General features: G+C 34.2%; 1 protein-coding gene across 1 annotated transcript in view; it reads left to right on the forward strand.

The window, feature by feature from the left end:
* FMN2 (formin 2) overlaps positions 1-20,374 on the forward strand; it is a 158,860-nt gene that overhangs the window by 90,469 nt on the left and 48,017 nt on the right. The window contains exons 10-15 of the mRNA XM_035558836.1: positions 5,580-5,671; positions 5,849-5,978; positions 6,956-7,102; positions 8,896-8,955; positions 9,129-9,249; positions 20,256-20,348. Of these exons, the coding sequence (XP_035414729.1) occupies positions 5,580-5,671; positions 5,849-5,978; positions 6,956-7,102; positions 8,896-8,955; positions 9,129-9,249; positions 20,256-20,348 (643 nt within the window). The remainder of the gene's footprint in view (positions 1-5,579; positions 5,672-5,848; positions 5,979-6,955; positions 7,103-8,895; positions 8,956-9,128; positions 9,250-20,255; positions 20,349-20,374) is intronic.

A 20,374-nucleotide genomic window follows, 5' to 3' on the forward strand; every position in this document is an offset into this window, starting at 1 on the left:
AAACTGTATCAAAGGATTATTTCTGCTTTCTGCATTTGTTCTTTTAAAATTGCCTTACATCACAAATTCAAATCTCTATAATTTCTTCATTTGACTCCTCTTACTTTCTGTTCTATCCATATATTTAAAAGACAGCTCAGTGCTTTCAAAAACCTCTAAATGCCTTTTGTAAGAACAAAAGCATCAAGAAGTTTGCAATGTTTGCCTCCACTCTACCACTAAAATTCAAACCTTCTCCCCAATTATTTCTTGAGATTTTTTTTAACCGACATTTAAAATGCTACATCTTAACATTTTTTTAGCAAGTTAATACCAAGCTTCTGATACAAGATGCAACTTTGAAAGAATGTGATAGTTGCTATTAATGAGGATATCTTTGTATATCTTTGTTTCATTTACTTTTGACAATGTTCTTTAGACAAGTCACTTTTGAAATGTTACATTCTTTGCAAACCAAGTTGACCAAAATACCACCCAAAAATAAAAACAAACAAAAATAAAATATAAATAATAATAAATGCTTTCAAACTGATCTAAGGTCAGAGCTAAGGTTCTGTTGCAAGGAGAAAAGTACAGGAAACAGAAGATTTATGTTGTGAAGTGGAAGTATGGCCCTTACCACATTTTTGATCCTAAATAAGATTCATAAGATTCTACACTGGAAAAAGTGGGAAAAGAATTAAAACTGAAGCAGCATGTCTTTGTGGTCTTTCTATCAGATTTATGCTGCCTGATTTTAGATAAAATTAACATAAAATCCTGGTGTATTACACTGTTCTGTTCTATTTATAATATTAAAAAAAACTTGAAGGAAATAAAAAACATTGACATTCAAAGAGGTGTTAATACAAACAGATTAATGAATTTTATGGGATATATTGAATGTTCTTTTTTGACACAAATGCTGGAGGGTAATACAAAAGCTCTTTTTTTATTATCTGCAAATTTGAGAACAGACAAACATTAGCCATACGAAAATAAGCTAACCAGTAATAATTCTGAGAAATAATTTTCAACAGTAGTTGTGCAGAAGACTTGTCATCCTCATTCCTTTTCTGTCATAATTTAAAGTACCCAGAATTTTTATTGTGTTATACTTTGTTTATACTTAAAAAAAAAAAAAAAAAAAGAAAGAAAGAATGTAATTAAAAAAACGTTAGTAGGGAAACTCACATTTTTGGAGGATTTTTTTTTTTTTTAAGCATAAATTGCATAAGTGAGGGTTTTTTAAGTCTAAGTTGACTTAAAAGGGGGGGGGGGAATGGAGGAGCAAATGATGTTATGTATCTTGGCTTTAGAAAGGCCTTTGACACTGTCACAGGGTGTTCTAGAAAAGCCCATGGAAGATAAGCCCAGCTGGCTCTTCCAAAGACTGGGTGAAAAGCCACTTAGAAAAGTGTGTTCTGACAGTAGATCACAGGAATTCCTTATTAAATGAAACAATACATTGATGGTGGCTCCTCATCTTTCTGGTAAGAGTTTGGAGCTATGCAATATTTTTATTTAAGTCTTCTATTCATATACATTATAATGTTTTTAAAATGTTTTCATATTCAACAATAGCATAAAGTAAGGCTGAAACAGTCCTATTTTGAGTGTTACACTTTGATTAAAGAAAGGTGGGTCAGTAACTAGTAGAGCAGAGTAAAACACTGATTTTAAGCTAAGACCATGATTTACTAGTCAAAACCTGAATATAGTGTAATTGTTCAGAGTAAAACATATGTTTGGCTGAGGACATACTCCTGTGTTCTTTGCAACAGGAGAAATAGTAAATTGCAGCATGGGAGATTTAGATAAGATATTAGGAAAAGTATTTCAGGGATGAGGATAGCAGAAAACACTGGCTGTTGGAGAGGTTTTGGATTCTTCCACCTGCAGCTTAGAAGACAGGGAGGAGTAATATCTGTCAGAGATGACAGAAGTTCTGATATTGCTTGGGCAAGGGGGATAGAGTGGATGGTACTGTGACAAAGAGGTGATCTTTGAGTTGACCTCAGGAGTTAGGAAATATAAGGACAATATATTTTTAATTTTAAAACATCTTGTGATCAATGCAATACTTTAGGAGAATCTATTGTTTTAGTTTAAGTGGCTATTGTAAAAAATGGAGTAAAGCATTGTATCTTACATTTGATTTCAAACCCATATATGTATGTGCGTGTATATGTCTATTATTTTTGAATAAAATATAGAAATTTTGTTATAAAACTATTTGTTTAAATAGCTTTGGAAGTTTACAGGAACTATACTTTAAGTTAGCAATAGTATTTAAGTTAATATATATTTAAGTATCTTAAGTGATCTATTGAAAGTTACTTAAATGAATGCATAAAACAGAAGTAATTTTTAATACACAGTCATAGCTTTAGTTTTTCCATTAATCTTACTTTTCTTGCATCTGATTTCCACCTCTTGCTTCTCCCCCCTGTGACTGGGCATGTCTAATTCTTCCTTTTTGTCAGGATTAACAAAATAAACAGTAACATAGTAACAAAATAATTTTCCTGTGGAATTCTAAGGACAAACACATCATACCCAACTCACTCGTTTCAGACTGATTATGGTCACCTTTGTTACACTCATAGCTTTGGAGTCTGTTCAGGCCTGTCAGAAAGCTTTGTGGGTCAGAGTTAACTCTGACCATTAGAGTCCCTTCTACAGAACTGTGTGAGACCTCTAAGAAGGAAGAAAACTGCTCATTTGTTTAATGCTCTGGCAAAGGATTAGTTGTGTTTCCCCCAAGTTTTTGGAAGGAAATCTCTCTGTGTCAGAGCTTTGTAACACCGAAATCTTAGAATGCCATTTTGTTGGAAGATTAATATTTCTAGTAAGTTTTTTTTAATCATCAGTTACCTATTGTTAAAGATAAACCCTTTAAGGCAATAATTTTTCCTTCTTTTTGGTTATTCTTTAAAGTTGCATACTGTGAATACAGATAAAACATGATACTGTTGACTGTGAGAATGTGCTCTAAGTATAGCTAGAACATTATGGTGTTTCCAACATGAAGGATAGATGCCACTGCTCACAGATTTGGATTCTCTTACTGACCTCAAACAGTCCTCTGCTAACAGGTAACACAGATTTCAGTATGCAGCTACTGCCTTTGAATAAATAGTATCTGTGTTGCTTCCCCTGTACTTCTAAAATATATGGATGTAATCCTTTGACAGGTAGGAGAAATGAAGTTACGATGCAAGAAAAGAGTGTTGTTATGTATTGGGCCTGGAGCCAAGACTATTAAATCTAGAACTAATGCTTGTTTGTTTCAGTCCTGTAAAGAGACATCTTTCCTAATCCTCACCCCATGTCCAGATGGGTCTTCTAAGATGTATGAATCCAATTTTTAGACCTTATTATCTTAAAAAGCTCCTTCTCCTCAGGATGAATTATACAAGCAAAAATTACTACTGTAATTATATTCCTATATCCTATGCCTACCTCAAAAGAAACAATACCTAGAACAGTACCTTTGGAGGATGAATCCCCAGGTTTGTTTTCCCACACTGAAGTGATATTGGGGTATGCGTAAAGTAGTCTAAGACTAGCTCTTAAGAATATGACAGATACGGTAGATTGAGGAAGGATTGAGCAAGTCAAGGGAAATTATTATTCCCCTCTCCTCAGCACTGGTGAGCCCCAATCTGGGGTGCCATGTCCCGTTCTGGCCCTCCCTAGTGCAAGTGACATGGACATGGAGCAAGTCTAGCACAGAGCCACAGTCGTGATGAAAGGCATGGAGGATCTGTCATACAAGAAGAGTCTGAGAGAGCTAGGGGTAAGCTTGGAGGAGAGAGAGCTCGGAGGTCTTACCCAGCATGTCTAAATACCCGACTGGATAAGAGGGAGTAAAGAACAGAGATAGATCAGTAATGTCTAGTGTGGCAATGGGTCTCCTGAAATTTAAGTGATGGAGACTTCATTTAGAAATGAAAATACCATTTATTTATTTTTTTTCTGTAAATGTGACACTGGAACAGGCTACGTAGAGAGGTTGTGGAGTCTCCATCCTGAGAGATGTCCAAAACCTGGCTGAAGTATTGAGCAATCTGTTCTAGCTGCCTCTGCCTTGTGCCAGAGGGTTGGACTAGATGCTCTCCAGAGGTCCCTTCAAACCTCAACTATTCTGTAATTCTGTGATACGGATACTGCTACCATTATAATATCATAGCATCAAGAACAAAGCTTATTGGGGGGGGGGGGGGGGAAGGGGGGAGTTGCTTGCAATATCAGTTGGAGCATCTCATAGATGAGATCAGACTACTTTAGAGGAGATGACCCTTGAAAAACTTCCACAGGAACACTGGCTAAATACTAGGATGTATAGTACTTGAGACAAATGGTCTTGTTGACATTTCCAGACTTATTGGATTGATCAGAGAAACTGAGGCATCTTTCTGTTTCACGTAAGGATTTTCTCCCTTTTCACATAAGATGTTCAACAACCTCAGAAGAACTGTCCAAACCTGACTTTCTAGTTTCAAATTGCTGCTGGAGCCATGGCAGTATGATTTTAGATAGTTCCCTAATTCTTCTAATCGTGCAAAATCAGGCAAGACAGAATGCAGGTGCAGCTGATCTTTCGCTTTGGCATTAAGTAGTTAGAACGCCATTTTCCACTGTTGTCTTTGAGTTCTGTGGTGGAGTAAGTTCAAAAACATATGCAGTGTTTTCTTAAAGGAATAAATATATATTTCCTACTTTTTCTTACATTATTGCACAGATTCGTGTTTTGACTCTATTTTTAAAACCACCATGGATGTCAAAAGAAGGGTCAGGAGGAGAAATTTCTTTCCACTTCTATTCCTTTCCATGATATTTGATTTTCCAGCACTGTAACTGGAAAGAAAAAAAAATTCATTTGTATCATGGAGCATGGAAAGAAGTGAAGCTCTGTTTCTTTTGATTTGAATATTGAAGAGACCACAAAATGTACCGCAGAGTTCTCCAAGATACTAGACAGCTTACATATAATTGTTTTGGCTTAAGATACAAAATGAAAATAATTTTGCTCCATAGAAGTATGCAGTAGTTCTCATGTATTATGGTGTATATGATAGCTCCATTATAAGTCAGTTAATTGCTGTTATTCCGTAGCTTTTTCCAAATACAAAATAAAGTTTTAATTGCAGTAAGCAATGCAAACATATTTTCATTTAGGTGGGTTTGTTTTAAGCAGTGGATATTATTTAAATATATTTAAAAATCAGATTGCATGCAAATGCAACCCAACAGACTTGGAAAGAAAAACACATCTCAAGAAGAAAGTTCTTTGATCTGAGGGTTTTATAAACAGTCAAAGAAAAGGGAGTGGGGACAGAGATTATTCTCAGTACATGGTTGAAAGAATAAATCTTTTACAGATTATCAGTAATCAATAAAATTATATGGAAGATGTTTTGTTTTCATTAATGTACTTATACTTAAAATCACTCTATGGACTAAGTAGTTTTACTATAAGCAGATACCAGAAAGGGAAAAAAAAATCCATAAATGAGATTAGTGGCAAGGGCATCTGTTTGTGCTTTTTGACTGGGTTTTTAAGTAACAATTTTTAATTACTTTGTTTATTCCAGAGAGCACAATCGGATGAATTAGAAAAAATAGAAAAGCACAGCAAGGCATCTAAGGAAAAAGAAAATGCGAAGTCTTTGGATAAACCAGAACAGTAAGAGCATACTTGGAAAATAATTCTGTTTACTTCAGTAAAAGTTGCATGTTGCAGTAGACTAGCTATACATGTTATAATAGAAAACAAAAAGCAGAACAAAACAACAACAAAAAAAGCCCAGCCTCTGAATGTACTGACATTGGCTCAAAACGTTTTCTTTATTTGTTCCTACAGGTTCCTCTATGAACTCTCACTAATTCCCAACTTTTCAGAACGTGTATTTTGCATCCTGTTTCAGTCAACATTTTCAGAAAGCATTTGTTCAATCCATCGCAAACTTGAATTGTTACAGAAACTGTGTGAGGTAGGTTGCGCTCCATAAAGAGGTAGAGCTAAATTTTTGATATTTAATCTTATTAAGTTGTACTCATATTTCAAAAGTTTTCTCTTTATTTACTTTAAGTGCTCATTAAATCTGAAGGATAGCAGTCCTGCAGAATAGAACATTTTATGATTGTACTTCAACATCAAAGCAAATTTTAAGATTAGCTTTTGGTACTGAACTATATCATATTGTTGCCATCAATGCATGTCAACCTCTGGAAAACAGTGCACCGTCTCCTTTTGTCAAAGCAAAATCTTTCTTCATAGTGACTGTGTCATTCCTTTCCAAAAGAATACCAGTTCAGTTCACCTTGTGTTTGCTTGTATTTTGGAAGCACAAATAAATTATATTTCCAAGGTCTAAAATGATTTAGAGATAGCAATGTTGACTCTAGCTGGAAGAGATTCCTGTAATTTAGTGATCCCTGCAAAAACAAAATTGCCAACAACAAAAACAAACAAAACAACACTGCATGGCTTTAACAAGCAGACCTTTATCAGTACTTTAATAACTCAAAACCATTTTAAATGATGTTTACTTGTTTTACCACTTTGTTTGTTTGTTTGTTTTAAACTAAATATTTTAGTTATTCTATATGGGTGTTTTAGGGACTTATTGCAGAACCCTTTCCTGAATAAAATAGATCATTCCTGTCAGCACCAGTTAAGAAATTACTATTTAATTTTTCCCAGATGATCACCTCTCATAATACCATATAGCTTTCCTATTTTTTTTAAATAAATATCTTAATTGGAGATATTTTTTTCATTCACAATATGTTGATAATATTCTACATCTTTGTATTTCACCAGAAGATTATTTCCTATATTTGAGCCTTGATGTAAGTGTTATTTCTAAACAGTGCCCACAAATCTGCTTAAAAACTGTTGCCAGTTATACTGGTAACAGTAAATATTACTGAGATTTTTGAGAACTCTTTCTCTTCTGTTTTGTAGACACTGAAAAATGGGTCAGGAGTTATGCAGGTCTTGGGTTTGGTTCTTGCCTTTGGAAATTACATGAATGGTGGAAACAGGACAAGAGGACAAGCTGATGGGTTTGGACTAGATATCCTGCCAAAACTGAAAGATGTCAAAAGCAGTGTAAGTTGATTTTAGACTTCCTGTAGGCCTTACAATGTTAAATTATTTCCAAAAATTACTCTTTCTCCATTTCTAAATAAAAGGTGTGAAACCTAGGCATATCAAAGGGAACTATTTTGTTACTGTACTTAGCTGACTGCACTCCTAGATCTGAATGTATTTCCATAGCCATTTGGAAATGAACTATTTCTTTCACTACAAACAAAAATATTTTAAACTGTTTTAGTTTCTAATCTGATATGTATTTGACTTCTGGTATACTGTATAGTCTCACTTTTTTTTTTTGCATTCACAAGCAATGATCCTTACTCTTAAAACGTTTATTGCAGAAGTAGAAACAGTTGAATCACAACTTTTTTTTTCCGGTACTGATTCAAAATTTTTGTGAGAAGTAGTAGTTGCTCCCGAAAGTAGTTGATTAGACATCGTATTTGTTATAATACAAAATTCATCCTTTGTATATATCATGATTACATAGTATGCATTTCACATTAGACCATGGATCCAGATGAGTAAAGTACAATCACAACAAGTTCTTGTTGATTTAAAATTCATCTGGTACAGTTGTATGGGTAAGGAGAATGCTGAGTAGTCTTGTCTCTTGCACAGTGCTAGACTGAAGCTTGTGTGTTACCAGCACTTTTTGGCTTTGGTTATTCGTACTGGGGTTGTGTTAAAAGCTTTGCTTCTGTTTACAGGGAAACAATTATCTTTGAGTCTCTATGTCTATGATGAAAAGACCCATCTGAATGTGGACAGTGGTATGAGAATGGTTATAGTAATAATTCTTAAGAATTTAAATTGGCCCCTACATCTATCTAGTGAATCATTGTCAAGATCTGCTGTTCTGAAAGTGGCAGAGAAAGAAGAGTTTGTTTCCCTGCTTCCTCATTTCCTAAATATACATGCTTTAGCTTTTGTGTAAGGTAATGTACTCAGAATGTTGTTTAACCATATCAACTACTTTCCTCTAAAAGTGCGAAGGAACTTCATTCTGGTGCACTTGTTTCTTCAACAAGCCAAGAGTGGTAATGTGAATGATGCCATAGTACAGACCGTATAGGACAATTTACTTTGGCAGAAACTTTATGGTGTACATCACCAATTTTAGAACTTGGATCAGTAGAACATTTAGGCTGACTAAATTTGGTTTGGTGGCTCAAGTCTTAAATACGTAATCTGCTGGAAATGTTGTTACCATTAACCTTGCAATTACAAAATCCATCTTCAGCTCATTTGCTACTGTTCACTCAGAAAGGTTCTTATAGTTTTCCATTTGAAAACATAGTTCTACCTAAAATCTTCTTAAATTCTAAGATTTTCAGCTGACGATCTATTACAGAAGGGAAATAAGGAGAAAGTCAGTCCCCCAACAGAGCCCCAAGAGGGCCAAAAATTCATTTAGAAATATCTTTGTTTAATTAAACTTTGTTTTAGTCTATAGATGCATGTCTATAAAGACCTGAATGTTGCCAAAACAAGGTGTGTATACTAACCCAGAAACAATTTCTCTTTTTCCCTTGTTGTGAAATTTCAAAATGCAAGGTTTCAGTTTCAAGTCAGGTATATTTCAAAAATCGGGAATGGCTTACACAAGTGTTACCACACATTTTTCTGTTACAGTGTTTATTGACTAAATAATACTTTGGGGATTTTTTTTTCTTTTGATAAAGGCACTGAATCAGCAAAATATTATCTGTATGTAACTAAATATTCCTTTTACTCAAATGATCTGTTTTGTTTGTTTTCGATGAGTTTTAGTAATGTAACAAACCTTATTCTCTTCTACACAGGACAACAGCAGAAGTCTTCTATCTTACATTGTCTCATACTATTTGCGTAATTTTGATGAGGTGAGAATTAATTCTGCTTTTTAAAATTCAAGTTAAAAAAAAAAAGTAAACATGGTTTTCTGATGGCAAAGACAAGGAAATGCATGTAAATGTTCTTTGTGCTTTCAGTTATATGTTTTGCTACATAGAAAAGTAATGAGCACTGTGTAACTGCACATTTGTGTTTTTGTCAGGATGCTGGAAAAGAGCAATGCATCTTTCCTCTTCCAGAGCCACAAGATCTCTTTCAGGCTTCACAAATGAAGTTTGAAGACTTTCAAAAGGATCTCCGCAAAATGAAGAAAGATTTGCGAGGTACTGAATTTAGATTAAGTGCTAATTATGTGTTAACAACATATATTTGCTGTTATTATTTTGTATCATTTTGAGAAATTAGATGACAGTGTAAAAATATTTGTATGTATTTCAAGTCCTCTGTTAGTATTTTGTTTCCTTAATTTGCTTTTTCATGATTAAGCAATAATTTATTTTCTGTAGCTAACCTGGAATAGGTTGTTAAAATAAACATCAAGTCAACTTGATAAAATCTTGTCTCAAAACCCAAACAATTTTATTTTCAAACTGATTTCAACAAGTCTTTCGTAAGAATTGTGAAGTATCAGACCATTTTCATGACTAAAATGTTTAAGAATTAGTCCCAAGTTACTACCTAGCAAATAAGAAAAAGTAATATGGCATGTTTTTAAAGACAGCTGAAATAACCTGACTTGCTAAAATAATATATGCAAAAGAAGTAATTTTTCTCATGTTTATGGAATGATATTTCCTTGAATAAACTTAACTTTTAAAAATGTGATAGGTTTGCTAGACTTCAATAAAGAACGTGTATCATGTGTAACACTTAATAAAGCTGAGTACTAAACACTAAGTTTAAATAACAGTAGAGTTTGTGAAAATGCTGGCCAATACCACCCATGTTCTTCAATACTTTTGCTAAAAGTCTCCACCAGACTGACCAGGTATGTACCATTATATTAAATCTTGGAAAGATGGATTCTGATCAAGAAGTGAAATGATCTTTGTAATTCTGTTGTCTTGCTGGTTTTGAATGCCAAGAGTCTTTAGACTGAGGAATGATTTGGTAAACCATTAGTTCCTGAATAATCTAGAATGGTAGGTTCAGTACTAAAAAACAAAACCAAAAAAAAACACTACAGAATAAAATCTGACCTTCTCTTCTTGCTATCAGACTTCGTTCAGATGTTTTAAAATGTATTTTAAATATTTAGATGTAAAATTTTAAGTTGTTTCAAGGTCGCTTACTGTGATACTGAGGAGCAAACTGAAGCGAAGTGGTTACTTCCTGCCCTGAAGAATTTAGACAGCAAACATTTGGTAGTTCAACAATGTAAATTTATTTCTATAGTTCTTGCAACTTTTTTTTTTGTTTTCCTGAGGGTCAGTTTTCAAGCTTGCAAATAGAGGAGAAAGATGCTTAGCTTTGACTGAGAGAAAGGACTTGGTACTTCAGGCACGTGTTTAAGAACTTTCATGGAGGTGAACATTATCCCTCACAAGTTCCCTAAAAATGTATTTATACAGACAAGGGCTTAAATATTTTTAGATGAAGATTGAAATTTGCATATGGGCATAAATCTCTTATGGAATAAATCTACACTGTGCAGTGATCAAAGTGGGGGTTTTGTAAAAATGGAAATTACATGCTTCACTCTGCCACAAGATTGCAGTCAAATTCTTTTTGTGCTTCCAGATCCAGCCCTTAGGCTTGAATCTATGTTGTCACTCTGTTTTTTAGTTAATGAAACTGAAAAATAGCTGCAGGCACTGTGACTTTTTGCCCATTCCCTTTGGGACAAACTTTTCTGGGGACCAGTGTTGGCCTCTGTCTGCATCCACACCTGGATATGAAGTAAAAATTTCAATAACAGTTTGCAATCTCACAGCTTTCTTATCAACCCTGAGTTATGCAAAATGCTTTTTGATGTGCTTCTTTTCCAAAGAAAAGTGTTACCCTGAATTCAAAATGATTAAAAAAAAAACCAAAAACTATGATTGCAAGAGCATTCACTAAAAATTCTGGGTATTCCAATTGTTTAAATGTAATGCATTCAAAGAGGCAGAATAACCATATTTAACGCTGGTCTTTTCTAAATAGAGTGCAAATTTTAGTTGAATGGATAAAATGACTTCAAAGTGGTTTTCCTGTGCATTTAGTTTAAGTACACTACCAGATTTACTAATGTGCATCTGGAACTGTACAACTTGAAGAACTAGCAAGTGCCTCGTTAAATGACCAGAAAGGGAGAGCTGTAAGATGCTAATTATGACAAAATCCTAAATATGATCCTCTACTTTTGAAGATGCTGAGAATAAATGAGTATTGAATATTCCTGGGAAATACTGAATATCACCAAACTTTAAGACAGGAATAGATGTCTATGGATGTATTCCAGTTTTACAGTTAGATGTGGTTTGTAGCCATGGTCCCATCTTCATCTGTGATTAGGTGGAATTTTTAATGAGAGTTTCACCATGTATTGTTCTTGATGTTTCTTTCCCTGCTTTATTTTGTATTTTATCACTGGAAAAAAATCCACATAACATTGATACAGGCAATATCACCAGTTTAAGGGTATGTTAGTTTAAAATACTCGTTAAACAACGCATAGTGAGATCACGTTTTGTAAAAATGGGGGAAAGAGGCAATCCCAAATGGATCCTTTTATAAAGTTATAAACAAAAGCCAAACAAACAAAACCACAGATTGGAGGTTTATTATTAAAAAAAGAAAAAAAAGTTTTGTAACCATAACGATAGCATTTCATTCTAGAAATGCTGTATCTTACCATATAAATATGTCAGTAACATACACAGAAACATACAGATATAAATCATCTTCATGGTTTTGTAAAATAATTTTTGTCACGCTGTTTCACAGTTCTGAGCTAAGGCTTATTTTTGTATGAAAGTAGTAGTTATTCTGATATGCCTAGGAAGAAAAAGCTCTCATAATGTATGCTTTCATCTATTTGACTGTGGATGCTCTTGTCCATTTTTGTGTTTTATGAACTATATGCCTTGAAATTTGTAAATGTTAGAAAAGAGAATCTCTTCAGGGATTCTAAATTAAATTAAGTCCAAAAGACTTTCACAAAGCATGATGTGTGCCTGTTCCAAGATTAATAAGGCAGAAATTTACATTTTTTCTGTATAAAAAGCAAACAAACAAAAACAAGTAAAATGTCACCTAAGCTAGTGTAGCAGAAATTCCACTAACCATACAATATAATGCTTGCAGATTATTCAGGCTTTTTATTTGGTTGTTATTTTAAGGTAATATCCACAGGGATAAACTTAATATGGTAGATTCTTTATAAGAAATTGAAGACCAAAAAACAGGTAGAGCTTTTTATCAACAAAGTGAGTATGGCTCCATCTGTTGCTTCCATATTTCACAGCTCTCCAGGATTCTTTAGCCTTTTTGACTTCAGTGACATATAGTTTGTTAAGCAACTTGATCCGCTTTTGATCTCTCCTGGCTGTCAGCAACGTTCCTTGATGCAGTCATGCCAAGCAATGACTTCTGTTCCTATGTCATTCCACAGAAGAAACTTTAGCACTTGCCACATGACTTAAATCAACTCACCATGTAAAGAAAATTGGGCATCCAGGGTCACAAGAATGATGCATGACTTTTGCTGATTAGGACCTGTGTTGTATATCCAGTATTATTAGCATATTTTTTTAGATACTTCAGAATGGTGAGGCAGACAGATGTGGAAAACGTGTATTGTATAAACTAATGTTTAATCTTCTCAATGTTCTGACACTCTCTGTAGATATAATTGTGACTTAGGAAAAATCTGGATTTGTGGCCCATGACATTTTTCAGGGCATGTATTTTGTTTAGGAAAGAACTAGGATGGTAATAACAGTATTTATGAAATACTTATGGCAGGTTAAGACAGTTTAGAAACTGTTCTTTGGCTACTTGTTAGCATTTTAGCTTTACAATAGTAAGTTTATTCTTGCAAATCAAAAACTAATTCAACTGTCATTTATTGCAAAACTTTCACTGAAGCTCAGCTAAAATGGAATTAGAAACAATGTCAGGCAGAAAATAAATCTGACTAGTGGAATGTTGAGGAGAGTAATAACACCATATCATACAGAACGCTATAAAATCAAGTCAAAGTCATTACTTGTTTATATGTCATAGTATTGTCATACTTAATACTGTTGATTGAAAACTGATTACAAGTAATAATTATTATGATAATTTAAGTATTTGTTTTGTAGTGATGTGTTTTTTTCCAACTGTGAGTGCTTGCAAGTCATTGCAAAGCATCCATTCGTAAGAAGCTAGGCCATATGGCCCACGGTATGGCCAAATCTCTTTGATTTGAAATAAATAGGAATGAAAATGTTTATAAATTGTTAAGCATTTGCAGAACACTTTGTTTTTTAAAAAGTATGTTTTGAAAAAAGCCCCATAATAATTTGGAAAAATACATCTTCCCTATTTTTCCTGTGCTTCTTCGCTTCTTAGCATGACCTAAAATTGTCTATTCAACTTGGATCTCCTATTTTTAGGATTGATATGTGGTCTCAGGTTTAATACGGTCTGTGTAAATCAGGATTAGAAGTAACATATCATGCAGTAGAAAGACTTCTTGTGATTGAATCTGGGGTGGAGTCAATATGGGACAGAGAAATGGGATAGTAGATATGTTATGCTTTGGTTTCTTACCAGTTTTATTCATAGTTATCTATTATAACCTTTTTGGATTTTAACAAATCATTCCTTTTGGCTTAGTAATGGTTACTACTGAAATTTAGAGAGGCCCCAACCCTAAAAGTGTAGTCCAGCTGTAGTTTGGGGTGGCGTTTTTCTTTTCATGGCCAACTGTTGCGCTTGGGGTGCGTGATGAGATCGCATCCACTGTTAGCTCTTTCATAGGTAATACTAATATATGCAGGCTAAAGTGCAAAAAAAAAAAAAAATGCACCCTTCCATTTGCACATCGTCTCCCCCACACACAACCCAATGCCTATTTTTTTTTTCATATTTAGAAGATACAATTTACATTAAAGTTCTGATTATTGGTTTAAAACATTGGGCAACATTTCAGTGTCACTTCTTGATTGGGAACAGGAGCAGTATTAATTCCAACTTTACATAACAGAAAGTTAAGCATACATTTAGGGTACCACTACAGATAAAAGGAAAGGAAGCGATTGCTCCCCTAAAACTAATTGCTAAGCAAAGTCTTGAGTCTTGTCTGAGGATTTGGATAGCTAAATTGACTAAATGAAGTCTATCTAAAGAGGTTTCCCACAAACCTATTTTTTTGAATGTACTCCTACGTTGGTATTCTAAGCTGTTTGAAAGGAAGGCAGGGAGATGGAGAATTCAAATGAAAGGAAAAAAATGCATTATTGGAGGTAATTCATTACCACTTCAAAAAACTTTAACAGACACTTTCAAGGTGTCTGCATTTCTGTTGTTCTCTGTCAATAGCTTTGATATAACGGGGAATGAAGATTATCATGGTTAAGACATGCTTTATTTTAAAACCTTCTGTTATATGATCCATAGATCCATATTCTATTGAAAAGATGCTCTCAGCCCTTTATAATAAAATGCCAAATCTCTCAAGGTAAATATTTTTAAAAATGACAGAACACTAGTTGTTTTAGTCAATCCTACTGTCATCTGTACGATTTATCTTTACAGAAGCAGCTATTGTATTAACCAAATGAAATCTTTACTTTTGCCTACTCATTAACAGCTATGCAGCCAGAAATTCTAGCTGTTTGTTCTGCTATCACTGAAAGGGTTAATTGCTGCAGCTATGCAGCATGCAGACTCCTAAACCCAAACCAGATGTAAACTAAAGCCAGGCTTTCAGTCAATCTGTGAGTCATATTTTACTGTCCTTAAAACTGCAAACAAGGAGCTGTCTATGGAATCCCTTGAAGATTCATCAGTTCTTAGTGTAAGCCTTTACAATTCCAAAAAAATAAATAAAAGAAAATTAAGAGCTCTTTCTGTGCTTGTAGCTGAGTTCATCAGTTTCTTTCGATGAGATGAGTATTGTTCTCCGTTGATAAAGTCTAAACTCTCTTTTAAAGTCAGAAGGTGCATCTATAAGGAATAAGAAAGAACTGAGGAAGTTGTGAAAGCTGTGGTTATGCTGTTATATACTTTTCAGGCAAGTTGGCCACAGGCATATCTCCTGGGGGAGTCTGAGTACTCAGACCCTCTGAAAATCAAGGACAAAATTCCTTAAAGACATAAACAAATAGTCTATTAAATCTTAGTGCAACTTGTTCTCTCAGGTATCTTAAACTCTTGAAAATCCACCTGAGTTCTACAGGACTCGTGTAAGTTTGTGGTTTCAGATGTGGTTCACCAAAACAGCCTAACAAACCTCAGTTCATTAACCATCCCAAAATAATTCACAGTTCTGTTTGCTTTCTTATTGTTGGGCTGGTTTTTGTAGTTGTTGTTTGTTTTTATGTGACATGAAACTTGTGTGTTTTGGAAGTGCTGAAAGAAAAATCATACTGTTCACTACTATACTGATTGAAGACAATACAGTAAGCCTGAGGAGTCATTGATCATCTGCTCATGCATTTTGTTCAAAAAAGCATATTTTAATATGAGTAGCAGAGATTTGCACTTCCAAGAACTAAAATTTGGCATCCAGAAGAACTAGTTGGAAAACAGCAATAAAAAGATACTTTAAATCTTGAAAACATTTTTCTCCTAAAAAAAAAAAAAAAACAAAAACTGTTTTTGATGCTGAAATTAGGTATATCTTAAATCACTTACTGGAGTCACTTAATGGAAGCATTAATACAGTGCATGGAATGTTTTGTGACTTCTCTTGCATTTTTGTAGATGTTTCTTAATCAATATTGGCTGCTGTGAAACTTCATGCAGTTTTAATATATTGACCTAAAGTAGGAGTAGTAGTTTGTTTTTTTTTTTTAAAGAGCAGTCTAACACAGATTTGAGAAATGGCAATTAATGGTATTTTTACATGGAAATAGTGAATGAGATGAGATTCTTAAGATACTGTGTACAGCTGTAATTACATTTTATTTTTAATTCCTGACCTGTTTTTTTTACATCAATTTCCATTTGTACATATGGGCAAAAAGCTATCAGTTTGAGACTGCTAGCTCAAAAAGCTTATCTGATTTACCGATAGCTCATATATCAGTTTGAGACTGATAGCACACGAGACTTAGAAGTTCCTCTCAGAAAAGCTCATTTGCATTGCTTCTCCAGAGAATCACACACAGTCCCCTACAACTTAGGAGAGGGGATGAAATTAGATGGACTGTTGGTCTTTTCCATTGTTGAAATACTGCTTATATGTCAATAATGATTTAGAAAGTTGAGAAAGAGGTGTCTCGGCCTGCACCAACACCTGCTTAGGATTTCAAGTCCTTAGAAAGTACGAGGTCAGTGCATGTGGACTGGGTAGTCAGGACTACAGACAACTGAAACCTTCACTATCTAAAGCAATGTGAAGAAGTTTTTATCCTTCTTTGTGTCTGCTTGGGCAATGCCAGATTCTGAGATAAGTTTCTACGTAGTGATTGGCTTTTGTGTTGGCCTACATTACTCTCATCTGTGGCGCCTTGAACACCATTCCATTTTAACATTATAAAAAAAATTATAATCTGCTTAAAATAAACGGAGCTATCTACACTAGTATTGTCTTTATGTTGCTTAAAGATCTCCCAACATGTAAGAATAACCAAACCTGTAAGCATAGGGTTGATAATAGGCAAATTTTGAGTTTACTTGATGGAATCGGAAAAGAGACAAGCTATTGTTCTAGACAAAACTTTTACAAACTCATTACAGCAGATCTAATTTGCCACCCTAGTCCTTTGATATCTGGGAAGTCTAGTTGAGCTGTTTTGTGTAAAATGTGATTGAGTATAAAGCTGAGGGGGGGGAAATTAAATATGGAAGACTGGCATTTTTGCATACATTTTTTTCCATGTTTCACCTCCACATTGCTTAGAAGTTATTAAACACACTTCTGACATATTTATTCTGTATCATGTTCCTTCACTTGGGCAGAAATATTGGTAACTGTGTAGTGTGTTATGTTCTTTTCATACAATGACCACTGTAATTCCCTCAGTTACTGTGAGGAATAACAATATCTCATCCAAATAGAGGGGTTTTATGCTCTGGTGACAAATTACAGAACATGATAAATGAGTGCTATAACCAACAGGTTGTGCAGGGAGACCATGATTCCAAACTTGGTGCTCTGGAGAACTAGGAAACATGTAGAAGAAAAAGCTGACAGGACTGTTAATTCTTTAATGAAGAAAGCATCCAACGAGCTAATTTGTTCTAAACACTATCTGTCTCAAAGCTGGCAGTTTATAACATAGATATTAGTGCGGTAATAATGAAAGCATTTCTCCCTTTTTTATTTATTTATTTTTTTTTAAAGTTGGATATTATATATGGTATTTTTCTGTAAAGCAAAAAAAAAAAAGAATGGGGGGGGGTGTTCTGTTTTTTAAGTGACTTGCACATCACACATCATTAGCAATTCAGGAATAGGGTCAGAACCAAACCTGAACTGCTCTTCTTTTGAACATGACTAATTGTAGTCTTTTCATGTAGGGAGAAGTCAAAAAAAAAAAAAAAAACAAAAAAAAAAAACACACACACAAAAAGCAATCTGGAGAAACAAAGATATAATTAACTCCACTCCACCCCCCCCCCCCCCCCCCCCCCCCGCATATGCACAAACCAACCAACCATGGAAGGGCTCTTCCAGTATCTGACTGGTTAAGACATTTCATTCTGACAATATTACGTATGTTTTTCTTTCTCATAGCAAGTTGAATATAAAATATAGTATATCCCTGCATTTCCTTATAGATATTGAAAAAGGACTGCTTCAGGCTATTGGAATGGGGCATAAAACTAAGGTCCCTATGAATCTTAACCCTGTGAAGAATATGTAATACATGTTTTGGAAACAGATATGGAATTTGAGTGACATGAAATGGATGGTTATGGCAGGGTTTATAGCGTCTCGCAACTTTGTTACTTATTTCTGAATAGGTGAAAAGAATAGTGTAAAAATGTCATTGTCAGAATTCATTCCTTTGCAGAATGGTACATAATTCCTCTATTTTGTCTATTCTATGCTGTATGAAAATTCATGGAACTTTTAAAGACCTTGAAGATACTTTGAGAACTTTTGGGACACGACTCTGTTCATGCTTTTTATGAAAGGATTTTTATAAGGAATTTAAAAGTTTTCTTTGCTAAAAGTGTCAACACACCTTGATATTTTTTCACAATCTTCAAATATAGCAAAAATATCAGCATAGAAAAGGCAAGCTGAATCACTGTGGCAACAGGCTATAAGTTGACCAACAGAAATATCTGTTTATCAAAGGAACAGATTCTATTCTGTTCCATTCTGAAATAATAGATTTCTCCAATTTTAGGAATGTTTCACATACAGTAGTAATTCCATATGCATATTTGACTTAACATATGACTGAATGTTTTATAGGCCTGCCCATTTAAATATGTGAATGTATATATATTAAAAAAAAAAATAAAATTGCTTCATAAGCAGGGTTACCTGTTTAATTGAACGTACTCGTGTTCAATTTTGTTTTGCTTTCTAAAAATATGCTGGTACTTATTTCTATTTTCCTTTAAGCTAAATTAAAATGAGACTGAAATTGTTATTGTCTCCCTGGCTTCGCTTTGCTTCTGTGGACTTGCTGATTATGATTTGAATCAGTCTCCCTTTCTGTATTTGTGCATTTTAAAATCAATACTGCTAGTTGTCTTTTGTGTATTCACAGCTATGAGGAATGATGATTAAACAGTGTCTGAGGTCTAAATCTGCATTATCCAAAGATTTGTCCCAGACATAGCAGAACAGATGAGTAGTACAGTAAAGATGAATCAATTTCCACAGCTAACAATACAAAAGAGTGATGTGACTACCATCATATCTGTTTACCTTGTTGGTGCTTGAATGACTAGGTACAGATCTACAGTGGGCTGGCTGACCAGCATTTGTTATAGGTAATGAATCTCCAGTTCATTACCTTAAATTACATTATCTTTAATTGCAATATCACCACCATGCTCTTTCTGATATGTCATTAATTTGTTGCTGTAAACTAGATAATGTTGTTATTACAGATTGTGAATTCATGCTTGGTTAGGTAAGAATGACCTGACAACTAATTATTATTATTTTTTTAAATTCCTGAAATCCTTTAAAATATTACAGAATCACATTTTTGGAACACATAATGTATTTAAGGCTACTATTTGTTTATTTCCGGTCATCAGAAACAGACTATTTCTCATCTGTAGGTATTTGGACTGATCCCATTCTAGACATCATCTGTATTTAAAGTAGATAGTTATAATAGTGCATTCTACATCTTCAGATTTTTTTAATCTCTAATTATTTTTTGTTTGTAAAGACGTAGCAATAATTCTGTTTCTCTGAAAGAAACCCTGAAGTGTAAATGAGAAATACACTTTTTGCATATGTGCACTTTTATTAGAAAACTTGAGGCACAGTCATTTTCTGGATGTAGTGTCAATTATTTTGTTGCCCCAGACTGAATTACCTTGGTTCATCTGTGGGAATATGGTGGTACCACCTAACCAATTACTTATATGTCAGGGAAGCTTTGGGCTCAAACTTTGCCCTGGTCTCTGGTGCAGTAAGAACCTAGCTGTCCTCCCCCGAGGTCTCTTCAAGCTATAATGACTCTACTCTCGTATTCTTGCACTTCAATAATTTTTCACTGTTACTTTTGAACAATTCAAAACACTTAACCCCATCTGTGGTTTTCGCAGGTATTAAGTCATCACCTATACTCTATGCACTATGATTAAGGTCCCTCCAAACAGTTTGTGCTGGTTTTGCAACTGAATTTTATTTTAAGGTATTTTCACCTAAGTTCATGTATATCAAACTGACTTGCAATCACTGTTCATAATCACTGTTCAGTCTCTTAAATTTGCCTGTCTTCTTCAAAACAGTTGAATACTTTTGTTAATCTGCTCATTTAAAATAATGCACTGGTTACAAGTAATCTTCATATTTTGGTCAAAAACATTGACCACAGCATAGCTGTTCCTGAATATATCATCATAGTGTATGTACTTGAAATAGTACGCTCGAGGAACATATTCCAGCAATTTCACTGGCTATATGTTAATTCAAGGGTGTCTTTTATTACAGTGTGTAGACCCATACTATGATGTGTCATCCTAAACTAATCTGTTATTTCAATTTCAGTATGTGAGACAGAAGCAGCAAAAGTTTATCAGCTATCACTAGAAGAGCACCTCCAGCCTTTCAAAGACAGCATGGAACAATTCATTAGTCAAGGTAAATAATGAAACGTCACTTAACCT

The sequence above is a fragment of the Cygnus atratus genome, chromosome 3, assembly GCF_013377495.2.
Source record: "Cygnus atratus isolate AKBS03 ecotype Queensland, Australia chromosome 3, CAtr_DNAZoo_HiC_assembly, whole genome shotgun sequence".
Classification (NCBI taxonomy): Eukaryota; Metazoa; Chordata; class Aves; order Anseriformes; family Anatidae; genus Cygnus; species Cygnus atratus.